At 44.0% G+C, this 22,533-nt stretch overlaps 4 protein-coding genes across 5 annotated transcripts; 1 reads left to right on the plus strand and 3 right to left on the minus strand.

Moving 5' to 3' along the window:
• Positions 1–77: 77 nt before the first annotated feature.
• On the minus strand, positions 78–1,827 carry LOC135351001 (ubiquitin carboxyl-terminal hydrolase 12-like). The gene is made up of 3 exons (XM_064549890.1): positions 1,416–1,827; positions 1,252–1,355; positions 78–1,205 (listed from the first exon to the last, which is right to left on the minus strand). Exons 1-3 carry the CDS (start codon positions 1,800–1,802, stop codon positions 101–103), a joined length of 1,596 nt encoding a protein of 531 aa, XP_064405960.1. The 5' UTR covers positions 1,803–1,827; the 3' UTR covers positions 78–100.
• Positions 1,828–1,890: 63 nt separating this feature from the next.
• LOC135350986 (uncharacterized) lies at positions 1,891–12,647 on the plus strand. 2 transcript variants are annotated; one of them, XM_064549874.1, is made up of 20 exons: positions 1,891–2,192; positions 3,172–3,226; positions 4,452–4,549; positions 4,709–4,854; positions 5,014–5,109; positions 6,006–6,236; positions 6,476–6,970; positions 7,076–7,150; positions 7,201–7,355; positions 7,490–7,722; positions 7,873–8,047; positions 8,383–9,233; positions 9,420–9,785; positions 9,904–9,947; positions 10,028–10,258; positions 10,416–10,554; positions 10,831–11,363; positions 11,455–11,638; positions 11,969–12,296; positions 12,411–12,647. In XM_064549874.1, the coding sequence occupies exons 1-20, from the start codon at positions 2,105–2,107 to the stop codon at positions 12,514–12,516; spliced, it is 4,629 nt and encodes a 1,542-aa protein (XP_064405944.1). In that variant the 5' UTR covers positions 1,891–2,104; the 3' UTR covers positions 12,517–12,647. The 2 variants fall into 2 exon arrangements, with proteins under 2 accessions (XP_064405944.1, XP_064405945.1); XM_064549875.1 differs by having other exon boundaries at positions 7,204–7,355.
• Positions 12,648–12,708: 61 nt separating this feature from the next.
• On the minus strand, positions 12,709–15,218 carry LOC135351000 (sushi, von Willebrand factor type A, EGF and pentraxin domain-containing protein 1-like). Its single transcript, XM_064549889.1, has 11 exons — positions 15,059–15,218; positions 14,897–15,010; positions 14,720–14,820; positions 14,486–14,659; positions 14,260–14,433; positions 14,031–14,213; positions 13,770–13,940; positions 13,448–13,666; positions 13,216–13,398; positions 12,960–13,160; positions 12,709–12,912 (listed from the first exon to the last, which is right to left on the minus strand). The coding sequence occupies exons 1-11, from the start codon at positions 15,133–15,135 to the stop codon at positions 12,848–12,850; spliced, it is 1,662 nt and encodes a 553-aa protein (XP_064405959.1). The 5' UTR covers positions 15,136–15,218; the 3' UTR covers positions 12,709–12,847.
• Positions 15,219–15,725: 507 nt separating this feature from the next.
• LOC135351392 (sushi, von Willebrand factor type A, EGF and pentraxin domain-containing protein 1-like) lies at positions 15,726–22,370 on the minus strand. The gene is made up of 12 exons (XM_064550378.1): positions 22,288–22,370; positions 22,101–22,141; positions 21,945–22,045; positions 21,674–21,851; positions 21,455–21,628; positions 21,228–21,407; positions 20,896–21,066; positions 20,670–20,843; positions 16,439–16,657; positions 16,208–16,390; positions 15,954–16,154; positions 15,726–15,905 (listed from the first exon to the last, which is right to left on the minus strand). Exons 1-12 carry the CDS (start codon positions 22,368–22,370, stop codon positions 15,841–15,843), a joined length of 1,770 nt encoding a protein of 589 aa, XP_064406448.1. The 3' UTR covers positions 15,726–15,840.
• Between the last annotated feature and the right edge of the window lie 163 nt (positions 22,371–22,533).

Here is a 22,533-nt window from a genome sequence, read left to right on the forward strand (position 1 = left end):
AAGGATCGTCTTTATCATTGACAGGCCTTGTTTATGTTGTCATGCTATTATAGTAGGGCTGGGGTACGTGCTTGTAATTTAAGGGTAATAAATAAATTCATCATTGACAAGCATAAAACAAAATATATGCAGTAGAGCTATGGTCAGATAGCGGCGAGAGTAATAAAGAGAGTTCATTTTGAGTCAATAGTTCCACATTTTCATCGTCAAAATACAGCCATGAGTTGCAACATCCTTCAGTGTCCTTGTCTAGTGCTTCTTGTGTTGTCTTGACACACTCTAGCATCCTCACACAAACAGTGTAGTGTCCACTCGTACACGATAATCCGGAATGAAACACAACTGCAAACAGATCGTAAACGTTTTCTCGACCATTACAATCTTCAGTTGTCCAAGGTTTGAAACTGAGTGCCAATGGAATAGCCACATTGCCTCCAATCTTATTCACCGTAATGCTTGAAGAATGGCCCCAAGTTTGAGCTGCTGTGAACCTGTTTAAATGGATGGTCATGACTAGTGGCAGCTCACTGAACAATAGACCTCGTTCTGCCTCAGTGAATCGGCCGCACTCGTCACAGCGATACTTGTTGTCACCGCGTAACTTTTCTTTGAGCGCAAACTGCGATAGGCACCAGGAGAGCGAGTACGGTCCGACAACAGAGGTACCAAAGAACGAAGATGCCATTTTGATCGGACTTGAGGCAGGGGGAAACCCCGGGAAGCCTAAAGTTGATACAGGGAGACTGACATCTAGGAATAGCTCTGATCGTCGTGTGGTGTTCTCACACTCAAAACAATGGGTCTCATACGCCAGTGAACCCTGAAAGGTGTCGGAAATAAAGTTGTGAGGTTGCTTTGTGTTCGAGACTGTTGGGGGGGGTGGGCTGACTCTGGACGGGCCGAAAAATGACTTCAAAGTGCGTACGTGTTTTCCTTTACCAGAGTTAAGCTTGATATACTTCACTGAACTGCTTAAAGTGGACCACTTTCGTTTCTTTTTCCTGCCACTGTTCGTGAGAGGTTGTAGTTTTGAGGGCATCATAATTGGAGGGGGTGTAGCAACATTATTGTTATGTGGGGGTACGGAGGTGGTGGTGGGCGGAGGGTTATATGATGCATACGTCTCGTGGAGATTGGTGAGCAGGAAGCGAAGCATCTCTTGTGCATCATGTTGAGATTTGTTGTCAAACAGTTGATTCTCGTTCCTGCAATGACAAAGTCTGGTTTAAAAAACAGAGGATATAGAATCACCTTAGTTTAGCCATAAATCCGTCAGGTTTTGTAGGGCTGAGGTATGTTACTTTGTTGGAGGGTTTGGAAATGGTCTTTTCTTTGTAGCTCATTCTTTGCCAAAGCTGCAGCAGAACAAATCAGATCATTACATTTTTTGTAATACAATAAAACAACTTGATTACTTTAGACAACAGAGTAGAGAGTGAGTCAATGGCTTCTACGTTGTCTTCCTCGTCGATAGGTTGCATTGCTGACTCCATTCTGGTCACACCAGCACCAAAGCCCGGACAAAACCTCAGTGCTTGTAGCACCGAGTTGACGTAGCAAGTATTGCCTAGGTTGCATAGTCCTGAGAACAGCAGACCATTGGGTAGAGGTGTTTGTATAGTCTCGCTTCTTGATACGCCCTCTGGCTGATCTTTGGGCAGCTCAATCTCATTAGGGACCAACCTACTGGTGGAGGGGGGTGCTTGAATGTGTGTGTTGCAGCTTGTATCTGTAGTGGTAGGCTTGAAGGTTAGCTTTCTTTGCTTGAGAGATAGTGGCTTCTTTGGTCGACTGGTCTCCATTCTTTCTTTGGAATTCCCGGCTTGCACGAGGTCTCACATGGATTTCATATGACTAAAGGACAACCCTTTTTTGCTAATACTGATTAATTAAATGTGCATCTCTCCGTACGTACGTACCTGTACTACTGTAGCTAGCTAGTGAGCTAGCGAGCCCTTTACAAGCGTTCGTACGCGGTGACTGAGCTAGCTAAAGTGGACTGCAAGTTGCTCTGGAAGCTACTGGTCCCAAGAAATAGCCAAGCAAACAGAAACTGGTGCAAACAGTCCTCAGGAAATCAGTACAGCCCACACACTAGTGAAATATGGGGAAGACCACTGAGCTAATGCAGCTGCTCAAGACGGGCAACTCAGATGCTGCTAGAAAGCTGATTGCCAAGATGAAGAAATCAGGTAAGCTAGAGCTCAATAAAAGCTAACTTGCAGCTGCTAGCTATCTCACGCTCAGAGGCCTAGGCCAGGGGCTTTTTTGGTGTAGTTCTAAATAATGTCCGATACCGAAAAAGTCTTGTGGGGTCTATTAAGTTATAAGCTACAGCAAGTATTGCAGTGAGGTTAGCGTAGGAAGTCCGCCTCCTACCTTATCGGAGCATAAATATTTCAATTAATTTGTCAAATTATAATTTGTGGAAGCTTATAATTTGTACTCTAGTTATAAGCTTGGAGTAGTGGTTTAGAGGGGGTACTTTGTGTTGTCCTTCTGATGGCTGCTACCAAGGCTAAGCTGCATTTCGGGGATATGCTTTGAGAGTGTCTAGTGATGAATTCGGTAAGCAAATTCATGCTTTTAGGTTAGGTCTGTAGGTTTCAAATATCTATGTGGTTGTAGTCGTGGTCACCAGTTCCTGCTCCAGGTGTTAGTCATGAGTTATTGAAAATGTTTCGCTAAAAGCGTAAAATAGTTATTTTCTCAATAGCGTATTTAAAGTATGTCCCTGTGTGTAGAACCACTTTGCATAAGCAAGAATGTTTATAGCCACAATTCGTTGATTGCGTATTGTTTTGGACACCTGGCTGGGAAATATTCCAGGAGGCACACACATACACACACGTTCATTGTAGGGACTTAGTACCCCTACATTCAACTTAGCACTAATTAGCACGTTGTATTGTGACCAGACATTATAATTATATATCCTATGGTTTCTTTACGGAGTACAGAGGTTGCCCAGCAACACAGGAAAAGCATTCCAACATTTAATAGCAGTTGAAAGGCAGGCAATTAGTTGCTCCATCTTTAGAGCTGGCTACTGTAGCCATGTTGCGGTGTCCTAATAACATGATAACGTGAGATCTGTGGGTATTCGTTTTGTGTATTCGTTCGTTAACAACGTGTGGCATTTGCTGATATAATATTCTTTTCTTCCTACAGGTAAGAAGAAGCAGTTGACGAAGGAACTCATTGTCCCTGACGAGTCTGCACACGGGTGAGCCCCTAGTATTTAACCATTGTTTGGGAATGTGTTTGTGCTGTTTGTTTGTTGTAAAGAGAAAGCTCAGATCATCGCATGTGAATATGGTTATGTGGTTGACGTTTCTTTCAGCCCTTTTATGCGCAGTGTGTGTGTGTGTGTGTGTGTGTGTGTGTGTGTGTGCTGTGATAGGCTGGTGGTGTGTGCTGTGATGGGCTGGTGGTGTGTGTGCTGTGACAGGCTGGCGGTGTGGGCGGTGTGTGCTTGTGTGTGTGCTGTGATAGGCTGGTGGTGTGGGCGGTGTGTGTTGAGAGGTCCCCCTAAGTGGGTATATCAGAGATAGATTATCTGTCCTCATCGTTATTGAAAACAGATCGTATTGTTTATAGTATCACCCTAGCTACAGCTGTGTATAGTCCTCTCCCTACAGCTGTGTATAGTCCTCTCCCTACAGCTGTGTATAGTCCTCTCCCTACAGCTGTGTATAGTCCCCTCCCTACAGTGATTCCCCCGCTACAGTGAGCCAGTAACGATGTCTAGAGCAGCTTCCGTACTGACTAGCCTCACTGTTAAGTCAATTCCTCCTAGTAATAAATTATTGCAACTTATAAGTGATTTGACCTCTATTTCTCTATATAAACTCTTGCCTTATCAGTCTCCTAGTATTGTTTCTAGGGTACAACATGTGTAGTGAGTGGGCAGCATACCACAAGGATAGGACTGCACACAATGACAACCACTGTATGTGCGTGTGTGTGTATATAATATAGTTTTTTTTGGAGCTGTGGTAGTATTTCTTGCAACTGTGTGTATGTGTGTAGTTCATTCAACTTCCACTGTTATTGCTTAGAGGGTTTGTCAACAATGGCTCTCTCTTAGGGCAGCTGCTGCTAGTGGTGTCCCTTGTATGGCTGCCAGTGTCAACACAATGTCAAGACATCCTTAGTTTGGGTAGCCATCTCACCTTATACAGTGTACTGTGTGTCACGGCTCGTTGCTTCTGCATGGGCTTAGTTTTGACTAGAGGAAAGTTTATTTGAAAATAAGAATGTACTAAAGTACTCGTTATTGACCTAAAATTCCTTTCTTTTATACTTGTACCTGCTGGCATTTTTACAGCTACATGTAAGTTAGTGTAGACATTGATGGTAGTCCTTGATTTCTACAACTGTCTATAGTAGTATAACCATACATGCTCAATATCGCTGCTCCTGTATCAACCACCCCCCCCCCCCCACAGGCAAACTGTGATGCACTACTGCGCTGCTCTCAACTTTGTGGAGTTTATCCATGAACTGGCTGACCTGGGCGCTCCTATAGACTCACTGGACGAAAGAGGTACCACTCAGTTTAAAACTACCCTCGAAAAGAAAGGAGGCCTATCAGAGGCTCTGTGTGAAAATTAGAAAATCTGTGCTTGTAAAAATGTATATTGTACTTATTGTACTTGTATTGTGTGCTATATTTCAATATCTCATGCCCTCCCCCTGTTGACAGGGTTCACTCCGCTGCACCTTGCGGCAGGGTCTGGGCGTACCAGTGCTGTGCAGGCTCTGCTGGGGAAGGGGGGAGATCCCAACGTGGCCAGTCACAATGGCGACACACCTCTCCACCTGGCCTGCTCTGGAGGGCACACATCCACTGTAAGCCAGTGTGTGTGTGTGTGTGTGTGTGTGTGTAGTGGGTGGGGGTCCATTTTGTTCAATAGATGTCTTTCCTCATCATAAGCTTACCCTCTCCCTTGATAATATTTTGATATCATTTTTATGTGTGTATATAACACCTCGTCCCCTGCTCTTCAGGTGGAGGCTCTGATAGCCAGTCAAGCTAATGCCACAGGGTTCAACGTGTCTGGCCACACCCCCCTGGACCTGGCCTCGGAGCATGGTCATGCTAATGTGAGCGACACAATGCGTATTGTTTTATTATCACAACGTGTTATAGCCTAGTCCATTTGCCTAGCAACCTTTTTAATGATATAAGTGGGCATAAGGGGGGGGTGGTATTGAGTGTGGAAGGCAACTAGGGGTGGTGGTATTGAGTGTGGAAGGCAACTAGGGGTTGTTGGGTGGTGGTATTGAGTGTGGAAGGCAACTAGACTGCATATCAGCTGTATGGCTATTGTAATTATAGTTCCCTGTGAAACATGACATGTACAGCTTGTTAAGTAAGTTGTAGTCAAACATGTGTTATGTAAACGTGTCATGTACACACTGTACAGTACTTCCTTATGTTGGCCGGACACTGTGTTGTGTTGTGTTTGTGTATAAACAGAGCGACCCTTAGTATGCTCAGCTGTACTGTATATTACACAGTATACCAGTCCCAACAGTGACCCACCCACCAACAGTGTATGCTATCAGGTTTCAATGTTGACACAGGATGCATGGGTGGGAGTGTACTACTGAGAAGCAAGCTATTCTGTTCTATGGTTTAGTTGTTAATACATTTGTTGTCGTGGAAATGTTGTTAGCTTACAATAGAAAGTTGACTGTGTGTGTTTGTAGAGATCGCCCACTCAACAGCTGTTGCTATGGAGACACTGTACCTCCATTGTAAGAACAGCATATGGCCCAGCATACAATGCTAATTGCTTTTTCAATACCTTATTTTTGTACATGTGTAGCTGAGAGACAATGACAAAATTAATGGAATTTAGACATAAAATGAATGAACTCTTGTTAAGAATAATAAAGCTTGTGCTATAATAATCGTTTATACCCCCCCACACACACACACCACACACACACACACACCCCCACACACCACACACACCACACACACCCACACACAGGCGGTGACAATGCTGCTACGCTCTGGCCAGTTCTCACAGTCGTACCTCCAGAGGTCAGACATACCTCACACCGCCCTCATCCTCGCCGCCAAGTCAGGGCACAACGAAGTCATCGGGATACTTGTCAAGCACGGGTTCGATGTCAACAGGAAGCTACCTGGCGCTAACGGCAACTCGTTCCATGAGGCAGCTCTGTACGGCAAGGTGGAGACTGTCAAGTACTTGCTCTTGGTGAGATTGAATCGTAGGAAGTGTAACACTATAGCATTGCTTGAAATATGGCCATTGGAGTGGGTGGGTGGCTACCTTTGACTGCCAGAGATAGGAGCACTTAATTAAAAAAAAAATATTCAATTTCTTTTAGGGAGCTTTATCGTGGGCTGTAATGAGATTTTTTAGGGATACCATAGCTAATTAAAGCTGTATGTATGAAGGTTTTATTCCACAACCACCCCCCCCCCCCCTCACAGCTTGGTGCAGACGTGCAGGCTGTCAATCACCAGGGCCTCACTGCTCTCGATATAGTCAACATGTACACTGACCCACGATCAGCTGGTCTCATGAAACAAGTGCTCCAGGACGCTCTGGCACAACTGGCTAGAGTAAGGATCTCTCAGCAGGCACAACCCTCACACCCTCACCAAGGGCACACGGCTCACCAGCCTTCCCAGGGCCACGCCGCTCACCAAGGGCACACGGCTCACCAACCTCCCCAAGGTCACGCCCCTCACCAAGGGCACACGGCTCACCAACCTCCCCAAGGTCACGCCCCTCACCAAGGGCACACGGCTCACAGTGGTTACCCAGCACATGCCCAACAGAGACCACCGTCACAAGAGACCCACTATCAGCAGCCGAATCCACGTCCACAACAGCCTCAGGCCACCCACCAACCTCCCACTGGCCCCTCCCCCACACCAGCCGGACCTGTTGGTTTCTCATACATCATGCCGGGGATGATCAAAGTGAGTTAGCTAGTATGATGATTTTATAGTTCACGCATGTCATGTACACACACACACACACACACACACACACACACACACACACACACACACACACACACACAGCCGAGGACGAAGAGTGAACCTGTTGTTGAACCTCACGCCAACCCCTCTCCTCAACTAAGCCACGCCCATCAACAGGTATGTCCGTTGTATCAATTTTGTCTAATAATAACATTTTTATCTCATAGCAGCACGGACAAACTGGCCACCACTCTCAGTCTCAAGCTCATGCTGCCTACTCCCAGGAGCGGTCCCAGTCCATACAGCCCCAGCCCCAACCCCATTCCAACTCTTCGTACGGCCAGCCTCGTTCCCATGCAGGACACTCTGGAATGACACAGAGGTAAGTGTACATGTACTTACAGTATCTTTGTATTTTGACAACTTAGAAGGTTTTGCATACTATAATTTTAAGCATGTAATGTAGGAGGTGATTTTGTTGTGTTATTGCTGTGTTACATAATTTCTCCCCCCTAGGTCCCAGTCCATTCAGGTTCAGCCATCATACGAGCAGCAGAGGGCAGCCCAACAACTGCAGCAGCAACAGCAGCAGCAGTACAATCAGGGGCAGTACAGTCAGCAACAGCAACCACAGTACGCCCAACCCCAGCCCCAGTCTCAACACCAACAGCAGCAGTATAACCAGCAGCAACAGCAACAGTATAACCAGCAGCAGCAGCAGGCTCAGGGCACACCTGGTGTAGCACACCGTGAGTCAGTGTGTGTGTGTTTAATCTGTGCTAGAGATCAGTGTGCTTGTACATGTACAGTTGTAGTCCGTGTACAGCCCTTGTAAAGTTAATAGCCACACTTGTACTTATACTTACACTTTGTTACACACTAATGACTGTACTCTACAGATGATGTGGGTGGGGCTACTCCGCCCATGGACCTGGCCTCTCAGATCCAAGCCAAGCTGGCTGCACGGAAACCCATGACCACCTCACCCACTCAGAAGGACTTCCCAACAGGTGGTGACGAACCATTCAGACGCAGCAACACGATGTCCTCACAAACCTCTATGGGCGAGATCAGGTAATGAGCATGTATATAATTATATAGTATCTTTGAGCGACCATAACTTTTATTCTGTTGGTCCAAAAACGTTAACTTTATGATGTTTTGAAAGCTTAGAGAGAATCCTTTCAGATTATGCCTTAAATCAAAAGTCTATTTTGGGCCTGTTTTTGACAGAATACATGGTATTTTTCCGAAAAATGGAAATTATGGCCTGTTACAAATTTGAGATTTGATCATACCATCTGAACGGGCTCCTTCTAAGCTTTGAGAAAATCAGAAAATTGTGGAATTTGGACTATCAGAACTTTAGTTACAGAGCTAACTCTAATCACTTCTTGCTTCCTCCCCAGACAAGCAGTTCTCAGAAGGAGGGGGAGTATGACAGACCGCTCATCAAGTTCCCCTGATCGAGAGGGGTACGATCGCAGCAACCCCCCCACTCTGCCTCGTCGTGGCCCTGCTGGCCCCCCTGCATTCACACCAGTACCCCCCATTCAGACTGCCACTCTAGATCGTCCCAGACGCAAACCTACACCTAAGCCCCTCCCTCCTCCAGAACCAGAGGCAGAAAATGAACTATTGAAGAAGCTTATGAGGAGACAAAATCGAATACAGAAGGCAGAGGAGGAAGGAGTGGAGTCTCTGGAACCTAAGATCGATGAGCCGATAGATAGCGAGCCCCCCAAACCAGCTGCAGTTGTTGGACCACCCCCCATTCCAGAGAGAAAGACACCAGCATTGAGTTCTGAAGTGAAAGAGCTTAGTCCGCCCCCACCACCTCCACAAACGCCCCCTCCATCCTCACACGCATCACCACCCTCACGAGCTCCACCACCCTCACAGCCGCCCGCTGAAGAGTCCAAGATCATTGATATTCCAAAAGTGAAGTCTAAGCCTCGAGCTAAACCACCACCCACAAAGCCAAAGAAAGAAGAGCCGGAAGTGCCACCATGGCAATTAGAGTTACAAAAAAAGAAAGAAAAGCGAGCTTCAGAATCGATTGAGTTAGCCAAGTCCATGATGGTTGAGACAGATGAACAGAAGGAAGTACCACTGGCAAAGGAGGTCTCCCCTTCACACTTCCCCATCCCCCCGTCTCCTGTGAAGATGTTGACACCTCCTCCAGAGCCAGCTCCCCCACCACCCTCACAGCAACCACCCTCTCTGCAACCTGTGCTGCCCCCTCCGGCTGAAAATCAATGTGAGTCCTTGTTAGACTATGAAGGCCTGTATATACATGTAGAGCATCTACAATCACAATGTCGGATACATTCTGTAGAAGCTCTATTGAATGGCATATCTCTTTACATGTGTATCCACACCTACACCACCCACACCACACAACTCACACACACACCTACACCACCCACACACGCACACACAATAGACGAGATACCTCCTCCACGAGTGGCCACGAAGAAGAAGCCGTCACCGACTGCTCGTAGAAAGATAGAGTCCAAGCCTCCCATCCCACCCCCCACAGAGGAGCCTAGACCACCCCCTGCTGAGCTGCTTCCTCCCCCACCCACAGCAAGTCTACCCCCTGCTGTGATGCCGCCTCCCCCATCCATGGCAAGTCTACCCCCTGCTGTGATGCCGCCTCCCCCACCCACGGCAAGTCTACCCCCTGCTGGGATGCCGCCTCCCCCACCCACGGCAAGTCTACCCCCTGCTGTGATGCCTCAAACCCTGCCCCTGTCAACTACACAAACAGTGTCACAATCGGGCCAACCAGGGACCCCCTCCAGTGAAAGTAAGTGGATAACATATTCAGCTTATACATAGCATATGTAGAACATGTCTATTGTATGTTACATTCAATGACATGTGTACGCACGCGCACACACACACACACACACACACACACACAGTGTCTAGAAGCACCAGTCTTTCGTCTATTCCTGCCACTGGATCGGTGAGTTCTTATATTTAGACCAAGAATCCAATTGTTCATACGCTATCAACCATTCTTTATTCATTCTTTGCTTCCCCCAGCTGCTACAAATCTCGGATCCCATCCCGATAGGTGATTGGTTATCCAGCTACAAGCTAGCAGCCTATCTCCCCGTGTTTGAAGAGGCAGGCTACGACACGACCGACTTCCTCACTGGCATTACAACTGATGAGCTCACAGAGATAGGAGTGTCCAAGCCAGGACACAGGAAGAAGCTGATGACAGCTCTCTCCACTGTGCATCACAAGGAGCACCTCCTGCTGGAAAAACCAGTATGTGTTTAAAAAAACTTTAACTGCATTTAAATAACAAATTATCATGGTGTACATTGTAGATCATATGATATATGTGTAACTGTTGTTATTGTCTGGCTTATAATTATGCCCTTGATTTTTTTTCACACTGCCCCCCCCCCCCCCCCTTCTGCAGGCGAGTGTGAGGGTGTGGCTAACTAGCATGGGGCTGGTACAGTATGAGGAAGTCTTGGTAGAGGCAGGATATGACGATATTGACTTTATATCCGACATCTCCGGTGACGAGTTACAAGACATTGGGATCACCAAAAATGGTCAGTCGTTAGATAATATTCATACTTACAGCTGAACACACTTGTTCCTGTGTGTACCTTTGAGACCCCGTATTTTGTGTTCAATTTCAAAGCTGATTGATGCATTCAATAGCTCTCAGAATGGCCTTTACAATAATGTGTTTATAGATCTATAATCTATAATGATGTGTTCATAGATCTATTATCATATAGATACTAGTACGATTATTCGAAATCCTTTACCTATATAGCTACTGACAATTATAATCATTAGTGATATTGTATCTTTGTGTGTAGGGCATTTGAAGCGGTTCATGCGTGGAATTGCTGAGCTGGTTGAAGTGAGCAAGAGTGCCCCGCCCACTCCCTCCCCGATCCCTCGTTTGCAGCACGTCAACGGACTTGCCACGCCCCCCACTGGCGGGACCATCGCCACTTTCCCCGAGGACAACAAGACACCTGAACCACAAGATGATGATGTTACTATTATCGCACCACCAGTAGGTTTCGATGAAGCCGACTTGATGAACCAAATCGCTAACAACTTACAACCTCCCGTTGCTGTTAAGTCTAAACGATTCTCACAAGACGAAGCTGTCTTGACCTCTGACCCCTCGCGGGCGCGGGCGTACTCGGGTGAGCGTGAGGGTAGTGTGCCTAGTGACGGGGGCGGGGGTTACAACAGGATGCGACAGCTATTGGAACAACAGATGGGATCGAGTCGTTCCACAGAGAGCTTGGAGATGAGTGTGGGGAGTGAGTCGAGTGACGTCGTCAAGAACAACAGTCGATCACCATCACATAGTCCCAGGGTGGCACGCAAACCCAAGGTATGTGTGTGTGTGTGTCTACTTGTGTACAGACTAGCTGTTTAATACATGTACTTGAAAATAACTTGATGATTGACATGTGTTCTCCTAGGCTCCTCCCCCTGCCCCCAAGCGTTCGTCCCAGACCCAGCTGTCATTGGCCAGTCTCTCCTCCTCCACATCCTCCCTCTCCTCCACCTCTGATAAACACGACAAGAGAGCCTCTGCTGACGTAGGGCTACTCATGGAGTCTCCACCCAAGGTACCTCAGAAGACCAGAAGATCCACTGTGGAAGGTATGTGTGGGCATTTCTGTTGAGTAACATTGAGGAAGGAAATGTATCCTGTGTAGCTCTTATATTTATGGATATTTACCAGAAAGACTGATTTTAAAGCATACTAATAAGACTTCAGATGGTCCAAATGCAACATTTTTATGGTTTATGAAAGCTTAGAAGGAGCCCAATCAAATTGTATGCTCAAACCTCAAATTTGGTACAGGCCGTAGTTTTCCAAAAATAGGCCCAGCCTGGTCTGTGAATGATAGTTTTGGTACAAATTTGAATCTTAGCCATATAGCTTGAGTTTTGGTGATCAATATTTTAGTACATGTATACTCTTTGCAGTGTCTCAAGTGCGTATGGGTGGTGGTGGTGTGGACATGACTGACTCAGGAGGTAACCATTCCTCCATGGCCGCCATGAAGAACAGCTTCTCTGTGGAGGACATAACAGCTGCCCTCGATGACATGGTCTCCGGGGACGAGTTCCTTGCCGATGATCTACCTCCTGTGAGGAATGTACCTCGTGAGCCTGTGAGGAGTGAGCCTGTGAAGAGTGATGGGGCGGGAGGTAATGCAACTTCATCGATAAAGAACATGGTCAGCGCAGACAGAGAACTAGACGTTCTGTCCCGAGTACTGCAAGGATTCGATGCATCCGCTGATGACAACGAGTAAGTATGTCACACATTGTATGTACACCTATCAATGTTAGCTAGTATTATTATATTATTATAATTATAGTTAACTGTGTGTGATGATAATAATGTGCCACCCCCCTCTCTCAGTTCTGGTGAGGCCGACCAGCTGCTGGCTGACATTGATGACATGCTCGCTGATCTGAACTCGCATCTAGATTTTATTACACCAGACGATGATGGAACTGATGTTTAACTCAAATAGCATTAATAATCAGGAATTAATTTCGCAATTTAATCAGATATGTTTATTTGTTTGTATATAGTTATATGATCTTGTTTGTGTGTTTTTTGTTGTAGCAGTTGCACATGATTGTTTACTGGGTACACTAGTTGCTCTGTATCTAACCGCAGCGTATATACTTGGGTTGATGGCTCTAATTGTAAGCAGAGATAACTGAAATGTTAATGAGTTGTATATGGGGGGGGGGAAGAATAAACAAAATAATCAGCATCAGAAAATAATAGTTATCTGCAAACGATTGAGTAAGTACATTATACACATTGTTCTTTACTCTGCGGCTCACTCAGGGCCTAATGTTGTCCATGGGGACTTCAGGAACGTCCTCAGGGCTTTCAGTGTTGGGCTCAGCTGAAACAAATTGAATACTTAATCAATCGTGACAAAAGCTAGCTCACTATTCAAGCACTGAGGTTGGCTTCCACTCCATTTCACTGTACTCTCACCCTCTGTACAATTCCTCATCCCATCCCCCATGAGCGTAAATCCATCGTTGCACTTGTACTTGGCCGACCCCCCATAGAGATGAGAGGTGATCAAAACTTCCCCATTGACAGGAGCTGTTATCTGTTGTAAACTACTGCAGTTACCAGGAACCCCTGTCATATATATACGAATGTGAAAATCAATTGAATGACTAGCCATGTTTTTTACCTGTACAGGATGGATTCATCCTTGGCTCCCATATACGATCTTTAGAACATCTTTTAGTTTGTGATCCACTGCTCAGCTTGTATCCATAGGCACACGCATATGTAACAACTCCACCATAATAAATTGAAGACACGGAAACAATTCCGTGTATCAACCGCAGATTACGTGTGGAACATTTGATAGCTGTACTCAACAACAACAGACAATAAAAAAGTACATATTAATCACTTACGTTCACAATCGGGAACCACATCATAATCACCAACCCACTCCAACAAGTGATCAGAATTGTCATCATGTAGACAGCAGTATGTGAGGCGGCTTTCTGCTTGGGATCCTGAAAACTTGAAGTTAAAGCCTTCATTGCACTGGTATGTTGCTTTTCCATTGTAAAAATGTGAATCAACAGTCAATGTACTATTGAGAACTTGTTTCAGAGGCCCACACACACCTGTTGGGGGAAACATAACTATCGTGAAATTTAGAACAGCATTCATAGAGCACACAGCTGCAAGAGAAACCATGAGCATACATACAAAAAATGATGATCTTACGATTACAAACTGGGGGTTGCTGGCTCCAAATACCATCAGCTGCACAAATAATTTGTTCAATCCCGACCATTCCAAATCCCTCATTGCAAACAAAATTAGCAGTTCCACCCACAAAATAATTTGATACATTCATATTTCCATTGCGTGGTGCACTCAGTGTGGGACAGATACCTATAAAGGATTGACCACATTGGTATCGTAGTAATTGGAAGCTTGCCTAATCAAATTATAATTACTTTTATTGCCCTCAAGTTAACATACGTTCGCACTGAGGATCAGAATGGGTCCAGGTTCCATTCAGTTGACAGGTCCTGGAATCAGACCCTACCAGAGTATATCCAGCCGAGCATCCGTAACTAACAAGACTATCTACTCCGTTGGTGCGATTCTCTAGTGTCGCAGCACCATTAGCAGGATCATCAAGACGAGGGCACATGATCAACTCTGTATATTGTATAGACAACATTGATTGCATGTACACGCAGCTCACTGTAGCATTCTGGAGGTGGTCTATTCCACTCTCCGCTGCTCATACAGGTTAGTGTTGACCCTCCAACCATTCCGTATCCATAGCTACAAGAATAGCTTGCCTCACTCCTAGCAAAGTCCCCATCAGTTTTACTAACAGCACCATCAGCAATTCCATTAAGAACAGGGCACACACCTATATAAATACCAAAGCAATGTTGTATATACTCTTCAGTACTTGCACTCACGTCTACAAGTTGGAATTGTGTTATTCCAGCTGCCGTCTGATTGACAGGTCAGAACAGCTCCTCCATCAACTCTATATCCTGGACTACAGCTGTATAAGGCAGTGCCACCAACAAGAATAGAGGTAACTATCACTTTTCCATGAGAGACATGCAAGGGCAGAGATGGACACCCACCTGTAAGTAACATTGAAGTCAAAAATAAAGAATGTATATCTAAGGAGTATATTCACTCACGTTGACAACGTGGTGCAGTTCCAATATATCCTGGACAGCAGTGATCCTCATCATACGCTTGGGTGTAGTGCACTGTTCTATATGCTGTGCGGTACCCGAAACTATAATTATGGTTGAATTGTTATTATAAGTAGTCACATTAATTTTGTATATACTACAGTCATTGCTCTAGCTCACACAGTACTTGGACCACATCTAACACATCTGTGAGTAGTATAGCTGTATCGCTCTGAGAAACTCTGCTGCCTGGATGCTCTCCGATAGAGGGTCCTCGTGCAAACACCAGACTCACTATTAGCACAGGTTAAACACAGCTTACTACATATGTACACCACTCACCCTGTTCCTGATGCAGTTCTCACAAAGAGCACCAATGTTACAAAAATCACACACTTCCACAAACCTTTGTAAGCCATTATTGTCTGTCTATGGTAAATTCTCAGTTTTCTTGGATGCAGTTTAATCTACAAACCACAGAAATGTTTGTGTGCAGCTACACTTCCAGCTATAGCACAATCCCATCACATTGACATTGTTTTGTAAGAACATTCACTACAATTTACACAACATTTTCACAGGTCCTCCCCCTCCCCTCAACCATGCATGCTCCCAACACTGCACCAGTTACCTAAGAGCTCAAGTCACTAGCAACCTGTGAGGAGTGTGCCCAGTGAGTCTGTGAGGAGTGAGGGGGCAGGAGGTATTACAACCTCATCGATAAAGAACATGGTCAGTGCAGACAGGGAACTAGAAGTTACTTATAGTCTCATCCTATTTTTGGCTTCCATGAGACTGATGTGCGAGAGCGCATAATTATAAAAAACTTAGAAGAAATCATTTAGTAGCTCTGTATGATACAGAGCTAGCAAAGTTAGAAGGGTTAGTGTATCTAACCGCGGCCTATATTTGGGTCGCTATAATTATGATGACTTTGTGTTGGGTAAAGATCGTTAACTCTGAAAGTGCCAGTTGATGTATCGCATGCACATTGATAAGTAACCATGCAGAAGTATTAAACTGTGAAAGGTTGATACAAAGCAAATAGCAAATAATCAGCATCTAAAATTATAGTCGTCAGCAACTAATAGTACTAGTATAGCTACATACATCAAGTCAGATTGTTATATACTTCTTTGCTCTGGGGCTTTCTCAGGATTGTCCTCAGGGCTTTCAGTGTTGGGCTCAGCTGAAACAAATCAATACTTATAATCAATTGTGATAAAAGCTAGCTCACTATTCAAGCACAGAGGTTGGCTTCCACTCCATTTCACTGTACTCTCACCCTCCGTACAATTCCTTATCCCATCCCCCATGAGCATAAACCCATCGTTGCATTTGTAGCTGGCCGACCCCCCATAGAGATGAGAGGTGATCAAAACCTCTCCATTGACAGGAGCTGTTATCTGTTGAAGACTGCTGCAGTTACCAGGAACCTCTGTATCAGATACGAATGTGAAAATCAGTTGTATATGACACACCATGTTATACCTGTACAGGATGGATTTATCCTTGGCTCCCATATACGATCTTTAGAACATCTTCTAGTTCGTGGTCCACTGCTCAGCTTGTATCCATAGGAACACACATATGTAACAATTCCACCATAGTAGTGTGAAGTCATGGAAAACGTTCCATATCTCAACCGTAAACGACGTGTGGAACATTCAACAGCTGTACTTGACAAGAATAAACATGTATACTGAACCTTTCATCACTTACGTTCACAATCGGGCACCACATCATAATCGCCAACCCACTCCAGCAAGTGATCAGAATATTCAGCATGTAGACAGCAGTATGTGAGGCGGCTTTCTGTTTGAGACCCTGAAAACTTGAAGATAAATCCTTCATTGCACTGGTATATTGCTTCGCTATTGTAAAAATACGAGTCAACAGTCAATGTACTATTGAGAACTTGTTTCAGAGGCCCACACACACCTGTTGTGGGAAATATAACTATCGTGAAATTTAGAACAGCATTCATAGAAAACTCACGGTCGCAAATTGGTGAACTACCACTCCAAGACAGATCAGACAAGCAAGTAACAGTCCCATCTCCATTAACTCCGAATCCTTCCTCACAAGTGAATGTAGCATTGCTCTCAATGAAGTAAGGTTCATCACTCATGATGATGCCATTGTCAGGTTTAGTGGGAACAGAGCACACAGCTGGAGGAGGTATCGTATGAATAAACATACAATAAAGATGATATAATCTTACGATTACAGACTGGAGGTTGCTGGTTCCAAAGGCCATCAGCTTCACAAATTATTTTTCCAATCCCAATCATTCCAAATCCCTCATTGCAAGTAAAATTAGCAGTTCCATCCACAAAATAGTCTGAAATATTCACATCTCCATTGTGTGGTGCACTCAGTGTGGGACAGATACCTGTGAAGGATTGACCACCAGTGCTTATCAATGATTATAGCATGCTAGAGTTCATTAGGACTCTTGTTTACAGTGGTTAGAGTACAAATCTTTTCCCATGTACTTTAAGTCTAATTACTTTGTTTCAGTTAACATACGTTCGCACTGAGGATCAGAATGGGTCCAGGTTCCATTCAGTTGACAGGTCCTGGAATCAGATCCTACCAGAGCATATCCAGCCGAGCATCTGTAACTAACGAGACTATCTACTCCGTTGGTGCGATTCTCCAGTGTTGCAGTACCATTAGCAGGATCATCAAGACGAGGACACATGATCAATCCTGGGAATTATGATAAAAATTGAATTTTGCTTGTACATGCAGCTCACTGTAGCATTCTGGAGGTGATCCATTTGACTCTCCGCTGCTCATACAGGTTAGTGTTGGCCCTCCAACCATTCCGTATCCATAGCTACAAGAATAGTTTGCCTCACTCCCAACAAAGTCCGCATCAGTTTTACTGATAGTACCACCAGCAACTTCTCCAAGCACAGGGCATGCACCTAAATACGAAAGCAATGTTTTGCAGTGCTTGCACTGTACTTACGTCTACATATTGGAACTTGGCTACTCCAGCTGCTGTTCCCTTGACAGGTCAGAACAGCTGCTCCATCAACTCTGTATCCTGGATTACAGCTGTACACGGCAGTGTCACCAACAAGAGTGGAATTAACTATCACTGTTCCATTGGAGATATTCAAGGGCAGAGATAAACATCCACCTGCATGTATACAAGCATTAGGGGCAAAAAGTAAACATTAACTTTTTACGGTCTGCACTGTGTGTGTATGTACGTGCATTATAATTCACTTACGCTGACAATGTGGTGCAGTTCCAATATATCCTGGACAACAGTAATCTTTATCATATGCTTGGGAATAGTATCCTGTTCTATATGCTGTTTGGTATGCAATCCTATAATTATGGTTGCATTATAAAAAAAAGGATCAATTTGTCCAGCTTACCTGTATAAAGTTGCTGCACATCTTCTTCGTCTCCTTGACCAGCTGCCACACTTTACAGAGCCACTGTAAGCCTCATTAAAACGCTCTGCGAAACTCTCCTGCCTCGGTGCTCTCCGATAGAGGGTTCTTGTGCAAACACTAGTACTATTTTCATAGTCACTGTTTAATTAATAGCAGGTTATTAAGCATTAAACAAAGGTTACCAAACACACACACACACACATTACTCACTGTTCTCCTGATGCTGTGCTCACAAAGAGCATCAATGTTGCAAAAATTGCACACTTCCAAAAAATGTTGCAAGCCATGACCAGTTTTTTTTTTATGCAGTGTGAGATGTGAGTGGTTTACCCATAGATAATTATCTATGGTTTACCTTCAGGAAATCCCCTTTTTATTAATATTTGTTGCCCAGTGAGTGGGCAGATCAAACATTCCATACTACCATAGCAACCATATATTGCACTGCATTATATGCACTTGCACTGTGTGTAAATGCAGTAGATTTGAGCTACTTTTGGGACTTATGCCCCACCACCCACCTGGTCCCTTTTATAGGCTACTACCTTTTCCATACAAAACCTAAAAATGTACTATGAAATTCAACAAAACTAATGAATTCACTAAAATTCCACTCAAAAACACATGTCTTTTATAGGGAAAAATTAATCAATCAGAAGAATTTGAAGTCATTGGGCAACAAGTTAGTTATTGCAGGCGCCTCGTGCGGCCCTCGGGCATTATGTTATCCAGTGCAATATATGGCATGTTGCACTCATGCTGGGCATATACTAATTTACTGCCATATATAGTGTTTGGTTTTACAATTCTTCAAACCCACAGAATGTTGTGTGCATGTTGGAAATTGTATACAATACACCAAATTGACGTTTTACACAAACAAACTGATAATAATATTCACAGTATACTCGTACTCTTCATAGGTCCTCCCCCTCCCCCCAACCATGATCCCCCGTCCACTACCATCACTGCACCAGCTAATATATAAGAGCTCAAGTCACTATAGCAACCTTTGAAGAGTGTGCCTCGTGACACTGTGAACCTGTGAAGAGTGATAGGGCGGGAGGTAATGCAACCAAAAACATGGTCAGTGCAGACAGGAACTAGACGCTCTGTCCCGAGTACTGCAAGGATTCGATTCATTCGCTGATGACAACGAGTACATGTAAGCATAGTAAGTGTGTTGCAGATAATTGTTTTATAAAGGCACACTTTTTATATACATATCTATCGCCAGTAATATAGTGTCTCCTCTTCCATTAGAAGACCACTGTAAGTAGGTTGTTGGCCCAATAATATGATTATTTCCCCTGGTCCCATAATTATAGAATTTCTTTGTATTAACTACATGCTTCTTTTGCTCTACAAATATGCCGAGTCCCCCCTTCCTCCCTCTCTCAGTTCTGGCGGACCAGCTGTGGCTAACATTGATGACATGCTCGCTGATCTGAACTCGTATCTATATCAGACGATGATGAAATTGATTTTTAGTTGTAGTTAGATCTACATGATCTTGTTTGTGTGTTAGCTGTGTGTGACCTCGAGAACAAGCCGCTAATGATATCGAGGCTAGTATACTTTTGATTGTACTCTGTACCCAGATGTTGGGTAAAGATCCTTAACTAAAGTTGACAGTTGATAGTAGTATTGCGCATGCACATTGTGAACTTAGCCTCGATCCCAGGCCGAGTTTTCGCTTTTATAACGGTTAGGCGAACAACTTTCGCCTAACCGTTATAAAAGCGAAAACTCGGCCTGGGATCGAGGCTAATTGTGAACTATGACAACAAATAATCAGCAGTAAAATTATTATAGTTATCAGCAACTAATAGTAGCTACATACACATCGTTATAATTATACTTCTTTACTCTGCGGCTTTCTCAAGATAATCTTCAGGGCTGCTCAGCTGAAACAAATTGAATACTTAATCAATCGTAATAAAAGCTAGCTGTTGATATAATTATATACTGCAGTTACCGACTTCTGTATCAGATATGGATGTTAAAAATTAGTGTTGCATGACACACTATTTTTTATACCTGTGCAGAATGGATTTATCCTTGGCTGCCATTTACCATCTTTAGAACATCTTCTGTTTTGTGGTCCAGTTAGTACGTATCCATCAGAGCACATATATGTAACAATTCCACCATAGTAGTGTGAAGTCATGGAAACCGTTCCATATCTCAACCGTAAACGACGTGTGGAACATTCAATAGCTGTACTTGACACGAACAAGTACAACATAAAGCATACGTATACTTTTACTTACGTTCACAATCAGGAACATCATCATGATCACCAAACCACTCCAGCAAGTGATCAGAATTTTCAGCATGTACACAGCAGAATGTGATAATTTTTATTTTGTACCCTGGAAACTTGAAGATAAAACCTTCATTGCACTGGTATGTTGCTTCGGCATTGTAAAAGTATGAGTTAACAGTCAATGTACTATTGAGAACTTATTTCAGAGGCCCACACACACCTGTTGGGAATATATAATTTAGAATGAGAAGCTTTGAAAACTCACGGTCGCAAATTGGTGAGATACCACTCCAAGTCATATCAGACAAGCAAGTTATGTTCCCATTTCCATTAACTCCGAACCCGTCCTCACAAGCAAATGTGGCATTGCTCTCAATAAAGTAAGGTCCATCACTCACGATGATGCCATTGTCAGGTTTAGTGGGAACAGAGCACACAGCTGGAGGAAGTATCGTATGAATAAACAAACAATAAAGATGGCATGATCTTACGATTACAAACTGGAGGTTGCTGGCTCCAAAGGCCATCAGCTTCACAAATTATTTTTCCAATCCCAATCATTCCAAATCCCTCATTGCAAGTAAAATTAGTAGTTCCATCCACAAAATAGTCTGAGACATTCACATCTCCATTGCGTGGTGCACTCAGTGTGGGACAGATACCTGCAAGGATATTGACCACAAGTGCTTATCAATGATTTATAGTGCATGTTGGCTTGTTGTGCATTTTGTGAAGTGGTTGGAGTGCTGCCTAATCTCAAATCAAATCTTTTCCCATGTACTCTAAGTCTAATTACTTTGACCTCAACTTTCAGTTAACATACGTTTGCACTGAGGATCAGAATGAGTCCAGGTTCCATTCAGTTGACAGGTCCTGGAATCAGACCCTACCAGAGCATATCCAGCCGAGCATCTGTAACTAACGAGACTGCCTACTCCGTTGGGGACATTCAAAGTCACAAAACCATTGGTCGGATTATCAAGATGAGGACATGTGATCAGTTCTGTGAATTACGTATAACAACATTAATAGCATGCACAGTAAACTCACTGTAGCAATTGGGAGGTGATCCATTCCACTCTCCACTACTCAAACAGGTTAATGTTGACTCTCTAACCAATCCATATCCATCATTACAAGAATATCTTGCCTCACTCCCAACAAAGTCCCCATCAGTTTTACTAACACTGCCATCAGCAATTCCATCAAGAACAGGGCACGCGCCTAAAGACCAAAGTTATTTTATGCTCTTTAGTGCTTGCAACTCACGTCTGCAAGTTGGAACTGGGTTATTCCAGCTGCTGTCTGATTGACAGGTCAGAACAGCTGCTCCATCAACTCTGTATCCTGGACTACAGCTGTATAAAGCAGTGCCACCAACAAAAGTGGAGTTAACTATCACTGTACGTTCCGTAAGACATGTATAAGGACAGGGATAGACACCCACCTGCATGTACAAGCATTAGGGGTAAAAAGTAAATATTAAGTCAGTGATACGGTATGTATATTGTGTGTATTATGGAGGGTCAAATTCACTTACGTTCACATTGTGGTGCAGTTCCAATATATCCAGAACAGCAGTAATATTGAGTATACGATGGGGTGGAGTACACTGTTCTATATGCTGTGCAGTACCCAGTGCTATATATGGTTGTATTATATAAAATTGGACAGATACTTGTCCATGCAGCTTTACCTGTAACCAGTTCTTCTACATCTTTGTATACCCCCCACCAGCTACAAGCATGAAATGTAGTAACTGTAACCCACACTATAACTTTCTGAGATACTCGTCAGTGTCGATCGTCTCCAATAGCGGGTTTTCGTGCAAACACTATTAGCAGGTTAAACTAAATGACCAAACACACACACACATCACTCACTGTTCTCCTGATGCAGTGCTCACATTGACAAAGAGCATCAATGTTGCAAAAATTGCACATGTCCAAAAACTTGTGTAGGCCATTGTTGTCTAGTCAATTCTCATGCAAGTTTTCTTATGCATTTATATCTAGCAAAACCACAGAAATTCTTCCACAAACAGCAGTTACATCACATTGACATAGTTTTATAAATACATTCCAACAAAAAAAGTTGAAGCACTCTTCATGGGTCCTCCCCCTCCCCCC

Source organism: Halichondria panicea, chromosome 17 (assembly GCF_963675165.1).
Source record: "Halichondria panicea chromosome 17, odHalPani1.1, whole genome shotgun sequence".
Lineage (NCBI taxonomy): Eukaryota > Metazoa > Porifera > Demospongiae > Suberitida > Halichondriidae > Halichondria > Halichondria panicea.